General features: G+C 47.8%; 1 protein-coding gene across 2 annotated transcripts in view; it reads right to left on the bottom strand.

Annotated features, from left to right (window-relative positions):
- Nucleotides 1-11,498: 11,498 nt before the first annotated feature.
- The window catches only part of RAPGEF5 (Rap guanine nucleotide exchange factor 5), a 225,985-nt gene continuing 217,045 nt past the window's right edge, over nt 11,499-20,438 (bottom strand). For both annotated transcript variants that reach the window (XM_058724848.1, XM_058724849.1), the window contains 2 exons: nt 19,570-19,624; nt 11,499-15,611 (listed from right to left, as the gene is read on the bottom strand). In XM_058724848.1, coding sequence (XP_058580831.1) covers nt 15,493-15,611; nt 19,570-19,624 — 174 coding nt within the window. In that variant the 3' untranslated portion in view covers nt 11,499-15,492. The remainder of the gene's footprint in view (nt 15,612-19,569; nt 19,625-20,438) is intronic.

Below are 20,438 nucleotides of genomic sequence, written 5' to 3'. Positions count from 1 at the left end.
AAGGGGTGATGCCCCCCGCCCACTGCCTGCACAGCTCTGAAATGTCTGTTTATCTCCATTTTTACAAGCAGCTCTTGGCTTCCAGGCCTTGTTTGTGCTTTGTCCCCCGCATTTATGGATCTCTTTGATTCTGAGGGAGAAGCTCAGCCCCGGGCAAATGGGAATTTCAATGCACAATGGAGACCGGGTTCCTCTAGGGTGTTGGCTGGTCCCAGCATCTCCACTCTGGCCTTTCCAGAGAAGCTGGCCCCACTGCTGCCTGTGGCACAGAACAAAAGGAGCCCAGTGGCAACCATTGGGGTCAATACAAGTGCCTGAGGGATGGAAAGCTGATGATGTTTTCCTTCTTTTCCTTCTGGATCTGCCCTCAAGGCTCTTTCATGGGAAAGACTGGAAGAGGGAAGGAATAATCCTTTGTCTTTGCATTTCGTGCCTTCCTTCCCCCCACATACTTCAATCTAGTGGGTTACAGGTGGCCCATTGAGTCCACACCTGGGAATGTTCCAGACGCTTGTCAAAGGCTGGGAAACATGGCTGTTCAGCCATTTTGAGAGTTGGGGAAATTCCCAACCTGCATGGTGAGCCAGCAAGGTAATTCGCTCTGGCAGGGCTGTTGGGGTGACAGCGTAGAGGAGAAAGTTGAGCAGAGGACGAGGATTCCTAGCACCCCTAACCAGCGAGAGTGCTGTTTCTGAGCACAGCTTAATGTCTCCCACGGTCTCCTCTGAACCCTGGATGGAGATCCAGAGCCTCGCGGAAGAACATGAGACGTGGTCCCTGGACTGAGTGCCACTGGCACAGACGTGAGTGCTGGCACAGACGCGAGGCTTGGCTTACCTGGAATCTGCTCTGGGAAAGGGAACTTGGATTCCCAGGAGCAATAAGCGCTCAGGAACATGCTGGAATTGCTACCAGCTCCTTGAACAGATGGACACCAGAACACTGGGAGGGGCCCAAAGGGACCTCCCTGGGCACACCACCCGCTCCAGGAGGTTCTCACCTCTCAGGCAGGTGGTCGGCTTATGCCATCCTCCCCCGGGGCCTTGAAGTGAACCCCAGGCAGAGTTCGCCCAGTGATGGAGACTGCTGCTTGGCCCCCTGCGGCCGCAGCGCCTCTGGGTAGTAAGAGGCCCCTGTACCCGGCTCTGCGACAGTTAATTAACTTCCGGCTTCCAGCAGCCACACCCTACGTGCCCCTAGCCTGGTTTGGTGCTGAACGCTGACAAATCAGGGGTAAAAGACAGCCTGTTCTCTGAGGAGGGGAGGGGAGGCACAGGAGCGCACAGGCTGTTTCATTGGAGGGGGTATACCTGGGGGGTTGAAGGCTCCCCTCAGAGGGGAGTCCAGGCTGGCCAGGGGAGGGGCTGAGACCTGGGGCCTGGGAAGAGTCACTTAACTGAAGAGCAGGGACTTGATGGGGGGAGGGCGGGGGGAGGGTGCAGCCCAGGCCCCGAGGGGAAGGTGTGTCCGATTCACCAACCTACCCCCAGGGTTAGCACAGCGCCTCCTAGGCCACGAGTACCCGAGTACCTGCTCTGCCACTGGTTATTGAATGAACAGTCCAAAGGCTTGGGAGCGAGGGTGCCTGAAAGGTGTAGCTCGGCTGGACTGGAGCCAACCTGTGTCTCTTGGGGAGTGGGGTGGGGTTGGGGTGGGGATGGGGTGAGGAGACGTGTGGGGTGGAGGGGGGGGAGTGGGTGGGGATGGATGGAGTGGGAAGGGGAGAAGCGTGGGGTGCGGGTGAGGTGGGGAGAAGGGCGGGATGGGGGTGGGGAGGAGAAAAAGGTGGATGGGGTGGGGGTGGGGTGGGGAGCGCGGTGGGGGTGGGCAGCAGTACAGCGACCACAGAGGAGAGAAGGAAGCGGGGATCAGATGGGAAGCGCTGGATCCTCCGTGTTTGGGATTTTCCCTTTCTCCTGAGGGCCAGTGGCGGACCCGGCAGGAGTGGGGACTTGCCCCAGCCATCCCATCCCTGCCCTCGCCCTCCTCACCCCCTTAGGAGACCACAGATTACAGTGCCTGCCTGACCCCTTCAAGCGTCAACATTCTGTAGTCCGGCTCCTTTCTCGTTCTTTTGATTTCTGTATTCTAAAAAATGCTCTGCATTGTAGTGTAAAAACAGAGAACAAAACCCACTGGACCGAGGCCCAGTAAGGACAGCAGTAAAGCCACTGCTTCACTCTCTGCCGCCGGCTTCTAACAGGGCCCCTTTGTGTCGTTTGATTTAACCCGGGCCCTCAAGAACACGCATTTTTTTAAACGGAGATTTAAATTCTGCACAGAATCGCCTCATGCCCACCAGGTGTCGCTAACGTCTCACATTTTGGTCATGACCCAGTCAAAAGCCCCCCCCCCCCCCGCCCCCTTTCCCTCAACAATATTCGTTAAGCATCGAAAGAGCTGAGCGCTTTGTAGATAGAAATTCGTTTTTCCCAGGATTGTTCTGAGGATAAAATAAAGTCCTTTCTTATAATAGATAAAGTTGGTACAATGGAAAATTTGAGTTGCAAGCCTGGGACCACGTTACAAAGCTTGTTTTGTGGGCCTATTACAACGTGGGTTTTACGCCTGTGGCAAAACCATGGCTAACTACAGCCTTCAGAATCGTGATGACAACAATGTAACTCATATTTCTGCATTTCTTCTGGGAAGGGAAGCCTGAATGAGAAGGCAGCCAATGAACGAATCTGTGAAGTCAAAGGTGAAGGTGTGGTACTTAGAGGAAGAGTGTCATGGGCCTCAGTTGGTGGCCCCATGAGGTAGCCTGCTGACCCAACGGGCTGGTGTATGTCGGGTGGAACTTGGAAGGGCTCAGTGCTGCGCAGTCATTCTACACGGCTGTGCCCAGGATGCTTAGAGCATGGACCCAGAGGTCTAAAGGATCGTTATTTAGTTTAAATCAACCCAAAGCACATACCCATCCTACACAATGCCCAGCTTCCACCTTTGACCTTGGCGAAGACCCAAGAAGTGGACAGGCATGAATGTGCAGTGTACCTAGCGTACCAACCAGACCCACCGGCTCCCTCATGGATATTTCAAGCTGAGCTCTCGATATTCTCCTTCAAACCTGCTCCCTCTAAGGCTCTCTCATACCAGATAATTACGATGGTATCATTCCAGTTTCTTGAACCCAAATCCCTAGGGTTAACCTTGACTCCCCCCTCTCTCCACATCCAGTATGTCAGTACATGCCATTGTCGTACCTGCCTTCTCAAAAATATCTAGAACTATTCTACGTCATATCACCCCACTTCCCCCACCGAGTGGAGATCACCATAGTATCTTGCTTAGATTATTGCAAGGACTTCCTAACTGATTTCCCGGTTTCCATCTTTACTCCATTTTTTTGTTCTGTTGGGAATTCAGCAGCCAGCATGATCTTGTGGAAACACAAATCAGACCACGTCCTTCTCTGCTTGAAACCTTCCAGTGGTTTTTCCTTTGAGGTAGAGGAAACCTCCAGGCTTCCTGTGTTCTGGCCTCATCATCCCTGGCCTCCTCTGCTTCCCCCCCCCCCCCCCCCCCAACGCTGACTGACTCCGGCCACACCAGGTTCCCTGTTGGTCCTTGAACGCCGGGTGTACCTTTAGGATCTTTGCACTCGCTGTTCCCACAGCCTGGGATGCTTTGCCCTCAGGGATTTGCATGGTTGGCTCCCTCTCTTTTTTCAGGTCTTCTCAGCAAGGCGATATTATATATTCCCAGGACTGCCATATTGAAGTACCACAAACTGAGTGGCTTAAACAGTAGAAACTTATTGTCTCACAGTTGTGGAGACTGCGAACCTGGAATCAAGGAATTGGCAGGGTCAGTTCCTTCTGAGGGCTGTGAGGGAGAACCTGTTCCAGCCTTCTCTCCCTGGCTCGAAGCAGCGGTCTCCATGTTCACATGGCGTTCACCCTGGGTGGTCTCCAAATTTGCCACTCTTATAAGGACGCCAGTTACACTAGGTGGCCCACACCGCAGTGATGTCATTTTAACTTGATAACCTCTGTACAGACCTAGTCTCTGAATAAGGTCACATTTGGAGGTCCTAGGAGGTAGGATCTCAGCATGCGAGTTTGGAGGGGAACAACGTAACCCATAACAAAGGCCTTCCCTGGTTGCCATATTGACATTTCACTGACCTCCCTGGCACTCTCCTGCTTCTTTTTTTTTAAATTTTTTTTTTTTTAACGTTTATTTATTTTTGAGACAGGGAGAGACAGCATGAACGGAGGAGGGTCAGAGAGAGAGGGAGACACAGAATCCGAAACAGGCTCCAGGCTCTGAGCCATCAGCCCAGAGCCCGACGCGGGGCTCGAACTCACGGACCGCGAGATCATGACCTGAGCCGAAGTCGGCTGCTCAACTGACTGAGCCACCCAGGCGCCCCTCTCCTGCTTCTTATCATCTGAGGTACCACTACATATTTTACTTGTTTGTCCTGTTTATTGTCTGTCTCTCCAATTGGAGTGAAGCTCCATGAAGAAAAGGATATATATTATGCTCATGGCTGTTCCCCTATCACTTTGAAGACTGTCATGTAGTGGGTGCTCAAGAAATATGTGATGTTTTAGATACAGATGATGAAGTGTGTTGCAGATGAATGTTAGCTCACTATAAGAAGGAGAGGGAGAAGGAGAGAGAGAGAGAGAGAGAGAAACTGTGTTACTGGTCGATTTAGGGAAGGAAAACACTAGGCAAATGTAACCTGAGGTCCAGCGTGACCGGTCCTGCCTTCTTTTGGCCTCACAGAGCGAACCGCTTCTCAACCCAGGGCTCAGTCTAGGCTCAGTCCCGTAGCACTTGCACCAACTGATTCTAAATGAAACCAGAGAAAATTCCTCCCCCGCAAAGGACACAACTAAAGAATAGTAGGCGTCTATCCTTCCCAATCTCTCGTCAGATTTATGGCGCTTCTGTGTTGCCAACAGGAAGCACGAGGCTTGTTAGTTGGAGCTGCTGTCCCGGAGTTCCGGGGCCTGTGGGCGGAGCAGACAGGGCAGCCCGGAAGGGGGTGCGGGTGGGACCAAGGAAAAGCCCTCCCGGGAGCTCAGGGAGGTGGTGGCCCTGGACCAGGTGTGAACAGGCCCAAGGTCTGATCTGTCTTTTCTCTCTTTGTGTTAATCTGTTAATGCCAGTGTTAATGCTAACATGAGTATTGGTGGGATTTGGGGGTGATGGTGGGGTTCGGAGCCGACGGCCAAGAAAGAGTTCTTGAAGACGTCTTTGGTGCAAAAAGGTGATTTTGTTAAAGCACAGGGACAGGACCTGTGGGCAGGAAGACCTGCACTGGGGTTGTGAAGAGTGATTGCTTATAGACCTTCAGGCCGGGAGGGGGGTTAGGAACAGCCTAAGTCTCTAAGGAATTTTGGAAGCAAAGTTTCCAGGACCCTGAGGGGCTAGCTGTTGTTAGGAAAATACCATTTATTACTGTTTAGTAAAACCTCAGTCATGAGACCCTTTAGATGTATATAAGGGGCCATATGCTCGGCATATAATTGCCAACATATACTTGGGGGTTAAAGATAAAGGAGGTTTGCAAAGAAATTTTTATATGTTTGAGACTCACAGGTTCCTGGGGGGGTCAGGATAATGTTAAGCCAAGATTCCCTTGTGCCTCTAGCAAAGTGCCATCATCGAGGCAGCTGAGTTCCTAGAGGGAGGTCACTCCGCCTGTTTCCAGGACTTGTCAGTGGGCTGTAGGAAGTAAGGGAATTTAACTTTTCATTTGCTTCTGTTTCCCCCATCCCCATGGCAAGCACTTAAACCCCCTTACGTCTCGAGGAGGGTGATATTAGGGCTCCAGGAAACAGAATCTATAGGTTTCTGGAGATTAGGTTATGGATAAGATTGCCTTTTTCTTGCAGTTTACCTAGTTATCCATAAACTGAAGGAGACTCCTGTCCTGCGTGACTGTGATCTCTATCAGCCAAGTCTGCTTTCTTCCTTTCCCCTGTTCTTGGGCAGCCAGGAGTGTCCGCGGAACATCACACATCCCACCTGGGGAGAGGGGTGCTGTTAGCTTGTACTTTGCCCTCAGCTTGCCCCACGCTCCCTCATTAGTGTGACCGCAACTTTGCGGGCTTTATGCAGACATCTGTGCTCAGATCAATCAGCAGACATTTAGGGACTTGCTGCTTTGTCCCAGTGTCATGCAGGGTTTGCGGGGACTCAAAAGGAAATCACGTTATTTGTATCTCCCTTTAGCATGTACAGAGGACTCTCACGTGCACTGTCCCTTTCACCGTCACAATTGCTCTGTGGCAAAGATGTTGCTAATGATCTTGGTAGACAATTGAGAGCAGAAACATAAGAGAAGTTCAGTGACTTTTGCCCACAGTCGAGTAGAAATGTGGGTGCAAATCTGACATGCATCCAGTCTTCCCCTCCTTCTTTCTTCCCCTCCTGCTCCCCTCCTCCTCCTTCTCTTCTTCCTTCTTCCTCTTGTTCTTCCTCCCCCTTCCCCTTCTCCTTCTCTTCATTCTTCTTCCTTCCCCTCTCCCCTTCCCCATCCTCCTTCCCCCCTCCCTCTCCCTCTCCATCATCAGTAGAGTTCTTGCTTGAGTGCCTACTATGTACCAGGCATTGTAGTAAGCACTTTATATGCATCGGATTTATTTTTCATACAACCCTGTGTGAGGTGGGGGCATATTAACCCCTGTTTATGATGCACAGGAACAGTGGCTAAAATCGAGGTGGAAACTTTCACTAGTTCTCTCAGTTCTTAAATGTCTGAGCCTGATTTGGACCTGGTAGTGTGGCCACAGATGTGACACTATAACCCTCAAGGCAGCCTACACTGGATGGGAGGCAAGACAGCACAGGGTGGTTCCCCAAAGAGCGACGGGTGGGACCTGCTGTAAGAATTCTGATAGGGATAAAGAGGTTCTGTAAGATGGGGTCATCCAGGAGGGCTTTGGAGTGGACAAGTCTTATCTGGGAGGGACGGATGGGCTCCTGGGCATAGTGTGTTTAGGGGTGGAGAAGAGACTGGCCAGACCTGAGTGCCAGATCCAGGTGGGGAGGCTGCGAGAAGGTGTTCTGGGGCCAAGTGGCAGGGCTGCGAATACAGAGGCGGCTGAATGGATGCGGTTTACCCTTACCGTGTCCTCGCTTTACCCTTCGGGAGGCGGGAGCCAGCTTGGTACTCCGAAGCAGGCCCCACTGCAGTGATTCCAGGGACTTTTATTTGGTTGTTTATTTCTGGCACTCATCTCGGCTAGGACTGTGGAGTCAGCATCGGGCACAGGGCAGGGAAGGGGTGGGGCTCCTTTGCAACACCCTCCCCCTGCCTTTTCCCTTCCAGCTCAAGGCAGAGGCAGACCCGGGTCCACTGAACACAAGGGAGCATGAGCAGTTCTTATTTCCCACATCAGCCAAGTCACTTCCTTAAAAGAAAACAAAAACAAAAACAAAAAAACAAAGCGACACAAAATCACTTAGCCCCAGTGATCACAGCTCTGCACCAACTCTCTCAGAAGCCAGGAACTGAAAGGGACCAGAAAGGTGTCCCAGCACAGCCCTCATCTAACGAGCAGAATGCTGGTTGCTTTCAGGTCCGTTTGCACATCTCTGGTGGGGAAGAGCTCATTATACTTAAGGCAATTGTGGTGGCCTGGGCTCCTCCAGGTATGGGCCCTCCACCCCACTTATCTGTGCATTATTATTGGTCTTGCCTTAAGATTGAACACCTTGAAAGCAGCAAATAAGCCCCACATACGCTTAGCCCTTATTTATTAGGAATCGAATAATCTCCTCCCCTCGCCCCCCAGAGAATATCAGTTTAAAGGAGGGGTCCCAAATTCTTAGTCTCTTGGGAGCATCTGCGTGGAGAGGAGCCCTGGAGAGGTAAGTAGAGGCCAGAATGTGAAGCACTCATATGCTACTGAGCTTTAGTTCTAAAGCCAGGGGGCGCTTTTGCAGGATTCTGAGCTGGGAGATTATGGGGGGGGGGGGGCACGGAATTCATGGGGCTGCATGGTGAGGGAAGGACACAGGTAGGTTACCATCCCGACTGAAGTACCAGACAGCAACGGTCTGAGCTCACTCAGGACAAGGCGGGGAGGATGCTGGTGGAGAAGCTGATGAACAGGGGGTGTTGGAGTTTGCGGGAGGGGGGTGGTCAAGACGGACCCCACACCCTGGATTTGGCCTGGTGGTGGCAACACTGTATGAGATGCTTCCAGAGGAAGGGACTTCTGAGTTCTGAGATATTGGAGAGCCACTGTGGCCATAACACTTGGGGAAGGTCTTGGCATTGCCTTAAGTCTCCCACGTGGGCTAATTGTTTTTGAGACTCTGACCTTCCTGCTACATTGTTTTGGTTCCGGTCAGGACGATAAGAAGAAGTGTACACTTCAGACATTTTCTCAGAATGCGATTATTTTCACACAAGTTCTAACCGCCTCTAACCACACACAGACAACATGGGAACCTCCAAACACCTGCGAGCCGGAAAAGGGCCTTCAGGGAGGAGGGCTCAATATCACTCCCGGGGATAGCAGCTCGGACAAGCAAGGTCCCAAGGCTGGGACTGCCCATGGGTCTTCCTGGGGAGAAGTGCAATCCAGTGAGGGGCGCCTGGCCTTTCTACTCTCCCCACTTCCATGTTGGAAACCTGGGGATGTTAGAAACAGCCCCAGATCTTGGGAGCAAGTCGACCACAGGTAGGCTAGTTCTTCTCTTCGAGGGGAGAATGCCCAGCCCCACTGAGAAGTCCTGCAGCATGGTGTAGTTCTGGCAGGAAATAAACGGTGAGGTGGTGTGGTTAGCCAGCAGGGAAGGGCTTGGAACATTCCCATGCTCTCCCTGCCTGATCTCACCCTGGAGTGGAAGGGCCATTCGAGGAGGGCCCGGAAGTTCCTTTAACTCCAGGTTGGGGCAAAGCCAAGGGCTCCGAGGTGGCTGCCAACCTTACTATATGGGGCTGCTGTGGTGAGGTTCCCTGAAAAATAACCACAGGGAACCCTAACCCAACCCCTGGAAGATTCCCCAGCCAGGGGAGAGGCATAATCAAGAGCCACAGTAGGGCTGAGGAGTAGGTCGAGTCCCTCCTGAGCAAACATCAAGTCCCCATAAGAGAAACAAAATGGAGGGCACACCTGGGGGGCTCAGTCAGTTAAGCATCTGACCTTTAATTTCAGCTCAGGTCATGATCTCACAGTTCACTGAATTCGAGCCCCGCATCAGGTTCCTCGCTGACAGTGTGGAGCCTGCTGGGGATGCTCTCTCTCCCTCTTTCTCTGCCCCTCCCATGCTTGCTCTCTCTCTCAAAACAGATAAACTTAAAAAAAAAATAAGAAAAACTTTTTTAAGAAAGAGAAAATTGAAAGGTGCAGTTGGACCCTGGGTGTGGCTGGAGGAGGGATCTCAGCTCATATCCCCAGGAGGGACTTCATGCTTCTGATAGTGCCTCTGTCTTGCTTGTTGGGTGTGCCTTTCTTGTGCTGGGAAAGGATGCAAACTGCTCTCGGCTAAGAGATAATTGCAATGCCTTCTTGAACAGGAATACTTTACTAAAGAACATTAGCAAGTCTAAAGCTTTATAGGAATCTTGTTTGTTTCAAGTAGTAAATGGAAAGCAAACACACTGGGCAGCTCAAGTGGGAATCCGGAAGATCTCAGAGGAGAACCAGACCAGTCATGGAGCTCTCTCCCAGTCCCTAAAATAGGACTTTGTAGCTAGCACACTAGGAGCAAGACCAGAAATTTCATTCTAAAGTTTGCTAATTTGGGGGCACCTGGGTGGCTCAGTCGGTTGAGAGTCAGACTTTAGCCCAGGTCATGTTCTTGTGGTTTGTGAGTTCAAACCCTGCGTTGGGCTCTCTGCTATCAGCACAGAGCCCACCTTGGATCCTCTCTCTCTCTCTCTCTCTGCCCCTCCCCCGCTTGCACTCTCCCAAGAATAAATAAATAAATAAGTAGGAATCTTGAAAAAAAAAGTTTGCTAATTTGAACAGGAGGCTTGTTCCTCTTCCCACTTTGGATCCTCTCTCTCCCTCTCTCTGCCCCTCCCCCACTTGCACTCTCCCAAAAATAAATAAATAAATAGGAATCTTGAAAAAAAAAAAGTTTGCTAATTTGAACAGGAGGCTTGTTCCTCTTCCCACTTTGGATCCTCTCTCTCCCTCTCTCTGCCCCTCCCCCACTTGCACTCTCCCAAAAATAAATAAATAAATAGGAATCTTGAAAAAAAAAAAGTTTGCTAATTTGAACAGGAGGCTTGTTCCTCTTCCCAGTATGGGCGATCCTGGTAAAGAGAATTTCCCAACTATCTGGAGCAACGGGAATTTGGCTTTCTTCTGTTCCCTTCTGAAGCTGGAGCCTGGGGCTTCCGTTCTCCCTTCCTCTGCTGCTTTGCTCCAGATGTAGGCCTGTCCCACAGAGGAAGTGATTATAGATGAGGACACAGGCCCTACAACCCAGTGGTCTTCCTCTCTCTGCTCCCTGGTTCTCTCAGAGGCAGTGCCTATGCTCTCACCTCTCATTTTCCCTTGCCACTCAGAACTGCCACTTCTGGGTGACAAGAGCCTGAAAAAATCTTCCGGTCTTTACCTTTTCCCATATAAAGACAAGGTCTTTTCATGGATGTGTGACAACAGGTAGCTTCATCCATCAGGTACTCTGCAAAGCCAATACTACTGCCCACACAGACTGAGGGAAAGGGCAGTTTATCAAGAAAGAAGCGCCTTGGGAGACTTTATTAGCTTAGGCTAAATTCTTCTGAGGTAACATCCCCAAATACCAGGGGCTTCTAATGATGATGTTCCACGTCCTTCCCAAGCTGGAGACTCAGGTGGATGGAAACACCTTTTTCTGGAACATTGTAGGCCTTGTGGCAGAAGTGACATGCCAGCACCCGCTCCCTTGTAAAGCTTTAGTTTACAAGCTGCACAGGTCACTTCTCCCCATTTTTCACTGGACGCAGCAGGACATTTGACCACTCCTGAGTTCAACATGGTGAGATATACAGTCCTCTTGCGGGAAGGGATTAATTACCACGTGCCAAAAACCAGGCTTGACACCAATGAGCAGGATGTGTGATCCTCCCATAAGAAGGGGTAGAGATTTTGAACAATGACGTGGTCTAGTTTTTCCACTTTCGCGGAACATCAGTATTACCCTGTGCTTTACCATCCCGCCCGCACCTCTTGTGGGGTCAGGGCCTCCCTTTGAGACCTAGAGCACTGCCGCCAGGGCCGTGAGCTTCCCTCAGTATCTGGGCTGACAAGGCAGAGTTGCTGATCCCAGTTGAGTATGGTGGGGGGGGCGGGGAGGACAGAATCGGAGAATCCTGATGTGATTTCCTACCCAGGGTCCTTGGGTTCTCCAACGGCTCAGGGGCAGCATAAGTGATTCAGAGCTTCAGCGGCTGCCTGGGAATCCCTTCACCTGCCTGTAGCTCTCTCGGTGAGCATATGAGTTCCACACAGTGAGAACATGCTGCCAGACATAGGCTATGGAGCCCATGAATATCACAGACACAGCAAGAAGCTATGAGGCATCAACAGTATCTTTAACATAATCTTATATTTGGAAAAGCAGTTTAAAAAAAAAACACTTGAAAATACAAGATAAGGTAACAGTGACTTATAGAAGTGTTCACCTTATATTGCTTGGCCATTTTTTACATATAAATTATTGCTTACTAGCTTCGATAAATACACAGCACAGTCCTATATACAGAAGCAGAAAGCGTGACATGGGAGAAAGAAAATACTGTTAATGGCAATTCTGGTAATTCCACAAATGTTTCATATTTACCAGCTCTTATAATGGTGGAAAACTACGAAGTGTAGTCCCTGAGAAGTTAGGTAGATACCCTGATTGTGGGTTTTCTATCTTCTAATTTTTAACGCAAGCTGACAATGTCACAGCAGTCCTAATTAATGATACATTAAAAGGCAAGAGTCCTTGCTTCAGGGCATCAATTTCATCCCAGTATTTAATAACCATGTAATACGAATACAATAAATAGGCTATGCAAATAAATATTCCTCTGCTAAAAAACGTTTAGTATATACAGCTTTGCTTTATACAGTAGTACATTTTCATCTAACTTTTTGGCAATTTTTAAAAACTTTTCTTCCCCCTACTACTTTTAAGCACAATGGCCCGCTCATTAATGAGCAGGCTGAAATTTTAAGGACATGTCTTTGAAGCATTTAAAAAGAACGCCGTGTTAGATAACTGCAGTGGACCTGATCTTCTCCCTTTTTAATGTTTCTGTCTAGTTTCTTGAGCAGCTTGGATCAGCTGTGCCATTTCAGAACACGAGGTTTGAGATCTGCGATGTGACAGCCATAACGAGCCAAAGGGGCTGGGGCTGGGGCAGCGGTGAAGCCCAGCTCCGGGCATCAGAAATCACCAACCCCCTCTTCCCTGCAACTGTCTCTCCCTACCCAGAGGCTAGCCTACAGGATGCAACTCCTTCTGCCTGCCAACTGGGACGGCTGGCTTTTTCCTTTATCCTCATTATTCTGAATTCAATGCACACTCCACCCAACTTGCCTGTGGATATGGGTCTAGGGAAATGCATTAATCTAAACAGAATTAATGATACTAAAATAAAGTGAACGTGGGTCATAATACTTAGCACTGTAACCATTTGGCAATTGTACAGATGATAACAAAAAGTGAATTTAAAACACTGTAGCCTTTGGAGCATCTGGAAATATGTATGAAAAAAAATTTCAGGAAGGTTGCAGTTTTGCCCACAAAACTGGTCTTGTGCTACCTTGTAAGCAGGGCCGGTTTGCCGGGATGCAGACGAATCCATGAGCCCACAGGACTGCCTGAGGGTGGTGCCGTAGCAGAAAGGACCCACTGAGAAGTGCTGGGGCACCACTTGCTGAGGAAGTTGGCAGATTAGAGATTTTCAGACTGAATGGAGATTTTATGGAACCGCAACACTCTAAGAGCAGGAAAGGAGCTTCGACATCTTGGTCCACCCTTCTAGCCAGAACAAAATCTATTTCAAAGATGCCTTGGCGAATGTTTGGAAAGGGAATCCCTATTCACAGGGAGCCTCACGGCCAGACGGCTCAGCTTTGTTCAGGAAAGTTTCACGCGGAGCTAAAGCCATTCCCAGTTCTGTCTTCAGTTCTTGAGTTCCTGTTTTACGTCTTCACAGGGCTTCTGAAACTTTTGAGTTGCTGATGCTTGGGAAATCTCTGGAGACGGTTGTTAAAATGCACAAAGATTTGGAGATTCTGACATTCGGGAGACAGGAGTGAAAAAGCAAATGTAAACTAAACCAAACCCTCCCTTCCCTTTGCTGCCCTGAGAGCCACATGGCCATGGCTGGAGGAGACTGGGCGAGCCCCACATTGTCCCTGGCTTGTTTCTACCCATGACACGTGGAATACTGACTACACCATCAGAATGAGTTTAAACGTGATGTATGTGTGGATTCATTTGGTTGTGTACATATTTGGATTGGGATCTAAGCAGCAGGTGCTATGTTGAAATAGTTCTCCACTGAAAATTAGTCCTCGAGAGGTCATGTTCTGGTTGGAGTAATGGAGATCTCCTGTGAACAGACACTTAAATTGTAAAACGTGGAGACAATGTCAAAATGGCCTTACATGATTAGACTGACCAAATGATCCTCCCCAGCACAGAGAAAAGGTGAGAACATGGGCTTGTGCTGTACGCCCATGCTGTCCCCAATAATTGCCAAGGGGAGAGCTTCTCCAGTGTTTGATCAGCCATGAGACGAACTGGTTTTTCCTAGTCCTGATGGCTCTGGTCTCCTCCAGTGGGTCTCTGTCCATTCCCAGTAGCCTGGAGCTGATCCCAGTAGCCTGATTCCCAGTAGCCTTGAGTGGACCATCCCCGGATGGTCCCTTTCTATAAAACTCTGTTAGTTTTCAGGATTGAAGTTTACACGTGCTGGGACAGACCAAATCTCTTTGAAAGTCCTACCCAAAATTTCCTCCACATGGTACCTTCCAGCACGCTCTCAAGCTCAGTGTGGTTCGCGAGCTCAGGAAACAGCACTGCTAACAGGGTATCAGAAAGCATTGGATACCCAGAGTAATAAGGTGTTAATGGGCCAGAAGGAAGCAGTTCTGTGCAGACACCCGAGAGATGAACAGGCAGGAGAGAACTCACACGTGCAGAAGATGAATGGACTGAATTCATGAAGGAGGGCCCTTGTATTTCAGCAATGCCCACAAGCTTTTTTTGTTCATTTTAAGCTCGGGGGAAATTCTCTAACCAGTTCTTGAGAATAGCATGAGGTTTTCTCTACTGTAGGAGCCCCCGTCTCTAAAAATGGGAATAAAAAGTAGACTCGAAGACTCTGAGACTCTGGGGGAAAAAAGACAAATTACAGAAGAGCTCTGGGCCTTGATTAGGAGTGGACTGCAGGACTTTGAAGTGTCCAACATAATCAGACATTTGGGTATTTTGGGGGTTCTTGGCATTTGCTGAGAGATAGGCAGTCACTACTAAATACCTTGCTCTTCTCTAGGGAGTGCTAAGTGCTTCACACACCAAATCCCACTTCACCTCCCTGTGTTGGCTGTTACCATTCTCTGCGGTGGGCAAAGGAGCCTGCTGGAGGATGCAAAACACTAGGGCATCGCCAGGCACAAGAATGTAGACCTCTGGGACTCTGTTCCCTTGATAAACAGTTACTGAGTGCCTATAATCTATCAGGCGCTGTGCTTTTTCAAAAATCGTATTGTTCCCGTAAGAAATGCGAATCTTCTTGCACACGTAAAGAAAATCTCCAGAAACTGAGCAACGAGTCCACTTCTTAAAGATTACTATCTTTCCTTACTGGTAAAGCAACGTACTCTAACTGGCCTATAGTTGCAAATCGGTTGTGCAGAAACGAATTTCACCTGCAAGCCTACATTGATAAATGATTGTGGATGCAAAGAAATGCATGCCTTGACATTTCCCTTTTGGAAATCAGAGCATGGATGCCAGCTGCGGTCCTAATTTCCTAGACACAAGTGGCTTTTGGTGATGTCACAGTTTGTACTGACAGCGGCCACTCCTTCTCCCTGGAAATCTAGAGATGCCATCACTGTCTTTAGGTGTTCAGATGAGCTGCTTCTTTGACAGCCTATAAACAGTAATCTGTCACCAGGCAACATAAAACTCCCGTTTCGTGCATACTCGTACTGAAATATTGGGTCACTGTAGGACAAGACACGCTCTCGTCTTGACGCGGGCACATCTCAAGTTGAAAACTGGGTTGGATCAACAATGCAGTCATAAGAAACCAGACTTCTCCATTTCAAGAATGCTTCTGATGCTTTCTTTGCCTTCTCATTCTGAGAGCAGCTAGGAGAAGCCTCTCCCCATGTCTGGTGCCTGCCATCAACTTCCTGAACACGCTTTCCTGGGCTTTCCGGTGGGTTCTTATGATATACTGATAAAACTCAGCAACTTCTTTTCTCACAGGAAAGCAACGTGCTCAGCACTGACATTCCCATAGCTCAAAGTGCTGCAAGTTACAGGGGAGGCGAGGCGGTGGGCTGCTGGGGTTCACACCCGAGGCTCGATCCTGTGTGACAACTCAAACAGGGCCTGTTGGCTGTCAATGACATACAGGTGGTTAACGTAGGATTTTAACTCTTGGTGTTCCTTTGGAGACATGTCACCTCCTGGTTTTTGGAAGAAAAAAGTCTCATGAGAACAGAAATGCTACTTCTTTCTCTCTCTTTTTTAAGTATACAATTTTTTTCAAGCATAGAATTTAGTGATTCGTCACTTATGTATAAGACCCAGTGCTCATCCCAACCAGTGTCCTCCCTAATGCTGTTCGCCCCTTTAGCCCTTCCCCCCGCCCCCAACATCCCACCAGCCACCCTCAGTTTGTTCTCTGTATTTAAGAGTCTTTTATGGTTTGTTTCCCTCTCCGTTTCTATCTTATTCGTGCAGAAGTGCTATTTCTGAATACCAGTGACCTCTCTCATTAAGGCTTAGAGTAAATCTAGCAGGGGGATTCTTATTAGTCAGCATCCCAGAGAGGGGATCTTTATCCTAACAGTGGAGATACTTCTCCAGCTCAGACCAGCGCCTCAGGTCAGGTCATTAGACTACAAAGGTACTTGTTTTATTAACATTTATGTAACATTTATTACCTAATGTTATCTAGTATTTAGTGACTGTGTTAGTATCCCCCCACTACAGAGTGGGAAACAGCACAGACACACAGCAAGGGAGTGGCAGAACAGGTCCGGCACCCAGACTGTGTGATTCCTGAGTCCATGTCTGAGGTCCCATGTCACAGCAACTGCCATTTAAATAGCTTTCACTGGCTCTTATATCTCAGTCTGGAATTGTCAGAAACCACTGCTAATCTGGTCAGTGCACAGACAAAATGGTTTGTTTTTAGAATTTGTAGAATTCTTTGGTGTCCTTAGTTTTTGAAAAAGTAAAAAAATTAAGGAAGCATTTGAATGAACAGATATCACAGAACTGAACTTAAGGTATACTTAACAGGCAAACAAGTTCCAGAAGCATGTGGCTGGGCTAACATCTACCCAGCAAAGGACAAGGCAAGGTGGTTTTCCACTCCCAAATCCAGGGTGGTTACAAAACTGAAGGGCCACAAGAAGCTTTTAGTGCCCTGTGAACACATATGTGCCATGCTGGTGACAAGTCTGATAAGGAGCCTGATAAAGTAGCCTGGACAATGGGGCAAGCCCACTTCCCATAGGCAAAAACAAACACAATCCAAAAAAAAAAAAAAAAATCCCCCCAAACCTCAAGGCATTGGGAGCCTGGCTAAACTGCTATAGAGGGACAATGTCAATGTGAGAGATGGTGATGTCACATCCTCTTGCTTCACGGAATTTCGGATGGGAGCAGCAGGGTTCAGCTTGAGTAGAGGGGACCAAAGGAAGCTAAGCATTTCAATGCAGCAATTTCTTCTCTTGGTGAAATCCATTTTTTCCTCCTCTGTGACAAATGTGTTTTATAACTTAAGGCTTGCATGTCATGGGTGGCTTGTAATTCTTAGGTTTAATAGCAAATAAGGCTTCCTGGTTTCAAAAGGCAAAAATACCAGGAATTTAAGCTTTTACCATCCCACTTGTTTGGAAGTGACCAAAAAGTTGTATTATTCTAGAACACCTTCTCTGTAAGACACTGAGAGACTGACTGCTTTTGGCTTAGTAAATATTGGTTTCAAAAACATAATCGTACAAAGATAATTTTTTTGTTAATTTTTTAACCTTAAGAAGATGGCAGAATGAGTGGTTCCAACCATGACAAGTGACACCTGCATGGCACTTCCAAATTAAAAAAAAAAAAAAAATATATATATATATATATATACATATATACACACATATATATATATACACATATATACACACACACACATATATATATATATATACACACACATATATATGTTTTAATGTTTATTTTTGAGAGAGTGAGCGAGCGAGCAAGGGAGGGGCAGAGAGAGAGAGGGAGACACAGAATCTGAAACAGGCTCCAGGCTCAGAGCTGTCAGCACAGAGTCTGACGCAGAGCTTGAACCCATGAACCACAAGATCATGACCTGAGCAGAAGTTGGATGCTTAATGGACTGAGCCACCCAGAGGCCCCTTTTTATATTTTATTTTAGAGAGAGACAGCATGAGTGGGATAGAGGCAGAGAGAGAGGGAGAGAGAATCTCAAGCAGGCTCCATGCTCTGCACAGAGCCCGATGCGGGCCCTGATCCCACAAACCTGGGATCATGACCTGTGCTGAAATCAACAGTCAGACATTCAACCAACTGAGCCACCCAGACTCCCCAGAACTTCATAATTTTTAAGTGGCTTGATTAACATTATCTTATTTTATCCCAAATGCTGACATTGGTTTACTATTCCTATATAAGCTGTCAAAATGGATTTCACTAATTTCACTAATAGAACACAAAGAGTTATGCTTTGTGCTACGAGGACTTACTCTCTAGTGATGAGAGGTTCAAGACAGTGTTAAGGCCACCAGGCCAGTATAACCTTCCTGTCCACACTTGCAGAGTCTCCTGGTCAGTGAGACCAATATCTTAGAATCGGGTGAGTGTGCATAAATACTTGGGAAGCAAAGGTGGATGAGAGAAATATGAACCCAATACTCAGCAGCATTATGCTTGCACATCTGAATGAATCTCCGTGACAATATTATCACTGTTTCTACTATAAGCGCACTGTACTTGTGTTCCTAATGGAGAAATACATAAGCACATATCACATGGTAGTAAGTGATGTAAATACTTAAAACCTTAGGTCCTGGGATGCCTGCGTGGTTCAGTTGGTTGGGTGTCTGATTCTTGATTTTGGCTCAGGTCATGATCTCATGGTTCGTGAGACTGAGCCCCTCACAGGGCTCTGCTCTGACGACATGGAACCTGCTTGGGATTCTCTGTCCCTCCCTTGTTCATGCTCTCCCTCTCTCTCTCTCTCAAAATAAATAAACATTAAAAAAAAAAACAAAAAAAAAAAACTTAGGTCCTGTATTTATAACTCTCCCTTTCAAGCACAAACTTTGTAATTCATACAGAAGTTCCGTTGCTCTGTAGGGGACAACACTGCCAGCCAAAACTAGCCAAACAGAAAAAACTTTCTTAAGAATATGCACTAATCCTTAAGGAGTAGGACTTTGATCTTTGTACTTTATATATACTTCCGTATTGTTGAAAAAATTATTTTACAAGGAGGATATATAAAGCAAGTTTTATTTAGTGGTCAGCTTTGATTGATTTATAATTACTGAACTCAACTTTCTATTTTTTTTTTTTTTCTTTACTGCCCTTTATATCTATAGAATCTGCACAAGGCAAAGAAAAGAGTGTGGGTCAGGAAGTCAGGCAGGCTTGGCCTGAATAATGGCTGAATGGGTTAACTCTCTGAGTCTCAGTTTTCCGTTCTGCACCACAGGGTTAATGATCTCCATGCACCAGTCACCAATACTGGTGTCAGGATGCCACTGCCCGTGTGAATGCTCCTTGGACTCAATAAAGCTGATTTCCTTCCTTCCTGCAATGTTTTAACGCTATTTAAACATGGTGTAAATTATGCCTGAGGTTTAAAAAGGAACAGATCTTCCTACTTATGTTAATCTCAGCAGGGAATCCACAAAAGTGCTCAGAAAAATACCTATTCAGTGAAAGGCAGCTCCGGACAGGAAGTTTTTGTTGGAGAGGAGTAAAGATTCTGGAAGGCTGCTTCAGGCACTTTTACAAACCATATTCCAATTCCAGGAAGGCTCTAAGCAAGAAGTTTAGGCACAGGGTCACCCCTGATAAACCCACTGGTAATTCTGAGCCAAGGGGCAAGCAAACAGACTTTCAGGCTCAGGGGTGTGGGGGTGGGGGGGTCCTCTGCTCATCGAAAGTCACTCTGTACAGTGTAAACTTGCTGCCAAGAGAAGATAAAAAAACTGCCATATCTTGTTTTCCTTTGCATCCCAAATATGAAGTGAAACTAAGAAAGAATATAGTAAATGCATATAAGACTTTATAATCTGTTTCAGTTTATTACCACCAAATACTTGTGATAAGGTCACAGTCTGTACCAATGTAGGGTGAATTTACATTCCCTGGCCAACTTCAATTACTCACCAAACTGGTTAGTCCTGCAGTGCCTCAGGGTCCGGACAGTGTCTGCAATCATATGCTGGAAGGCAGAGCAGAAAATGTATCGGTGGAAGGGTCATTTAGGGTGTTTCTGAAGTATGCCTACTGGGATGAAAGCAGAGTGCACCCTTGGGTGCAAACGGCATCGCTGCATTTGGAACTGGACTTGACTTCAACTGAGAATACTGAGCTTGGATTACAAAAGGATATTCAGTCTTCATCTGTCAAAACAGAGCCCCCAAACCTGGCTGCACAGATTCTAACTGGGTTTCCTCATGCCACCGGGTCTAACGGCCCACCGTTTACACACCGTAAAGAGGTACGGCATTCCCACCCCATCTGCCTGTCCAAACCTGCTTAGGCTTTTCCCTTCCAGGGATGTTTTGCCTGCTCTCGGTGAAGCCTTTCTGAGATTTCCCTTCTGAACTTGGGAGGCTCCCTTGTACAGTATACACTGGCCTCGTGTGGTTGGCGCTGCTCTGGATCTTTGCGCCTCTTCCAGGCCTGGTGCCAGTAGAGGGCTCCGCACGCCCAGCGCCTGCCATATGTCACACAGTGATTCCGGTACTTGCTGAATGCAGACAGGAACTCTGGTGGCATCAAAGACTCAAGTATGCAAATCGCGACAGGAAATGACACAGTCACAAAAGGCAAACATTTTCTAAAACGCCAATATCTTTAAAGAGACTTTTTGGTTTGGTTTATATTCTCTCTTACGGTCTTCAGGATTCTACTTTGTTTCTTCAGTGTTCTCACTGATCTCTAGGCAAAAGTCTTCTTAGCTTACAGCTGCCTTTAGCTGTAAGATCCCATTAGCTCATACTTGGGTACCTTCAAGAGTCTTCTAGCTCTAT

This window comes from Neofelis nebulosa, chromosome 4 (genome assembly GCF_028018385.1).
Source record: "Neofelis nebulosa isolate mNeoNeb1 chromosome 4, mNeoNeb1.pri, whole genome shotgun sequence".
Taxonomy (NCBI): Eukaryota; Metazoa; Chordata; class Mammalia; order Carnivora; family Felidae; genus Neofelis; species Neofelis nebulosa.
This window is presented reverse-complemented; position numbering and strand designations above follow the sequence as displayed.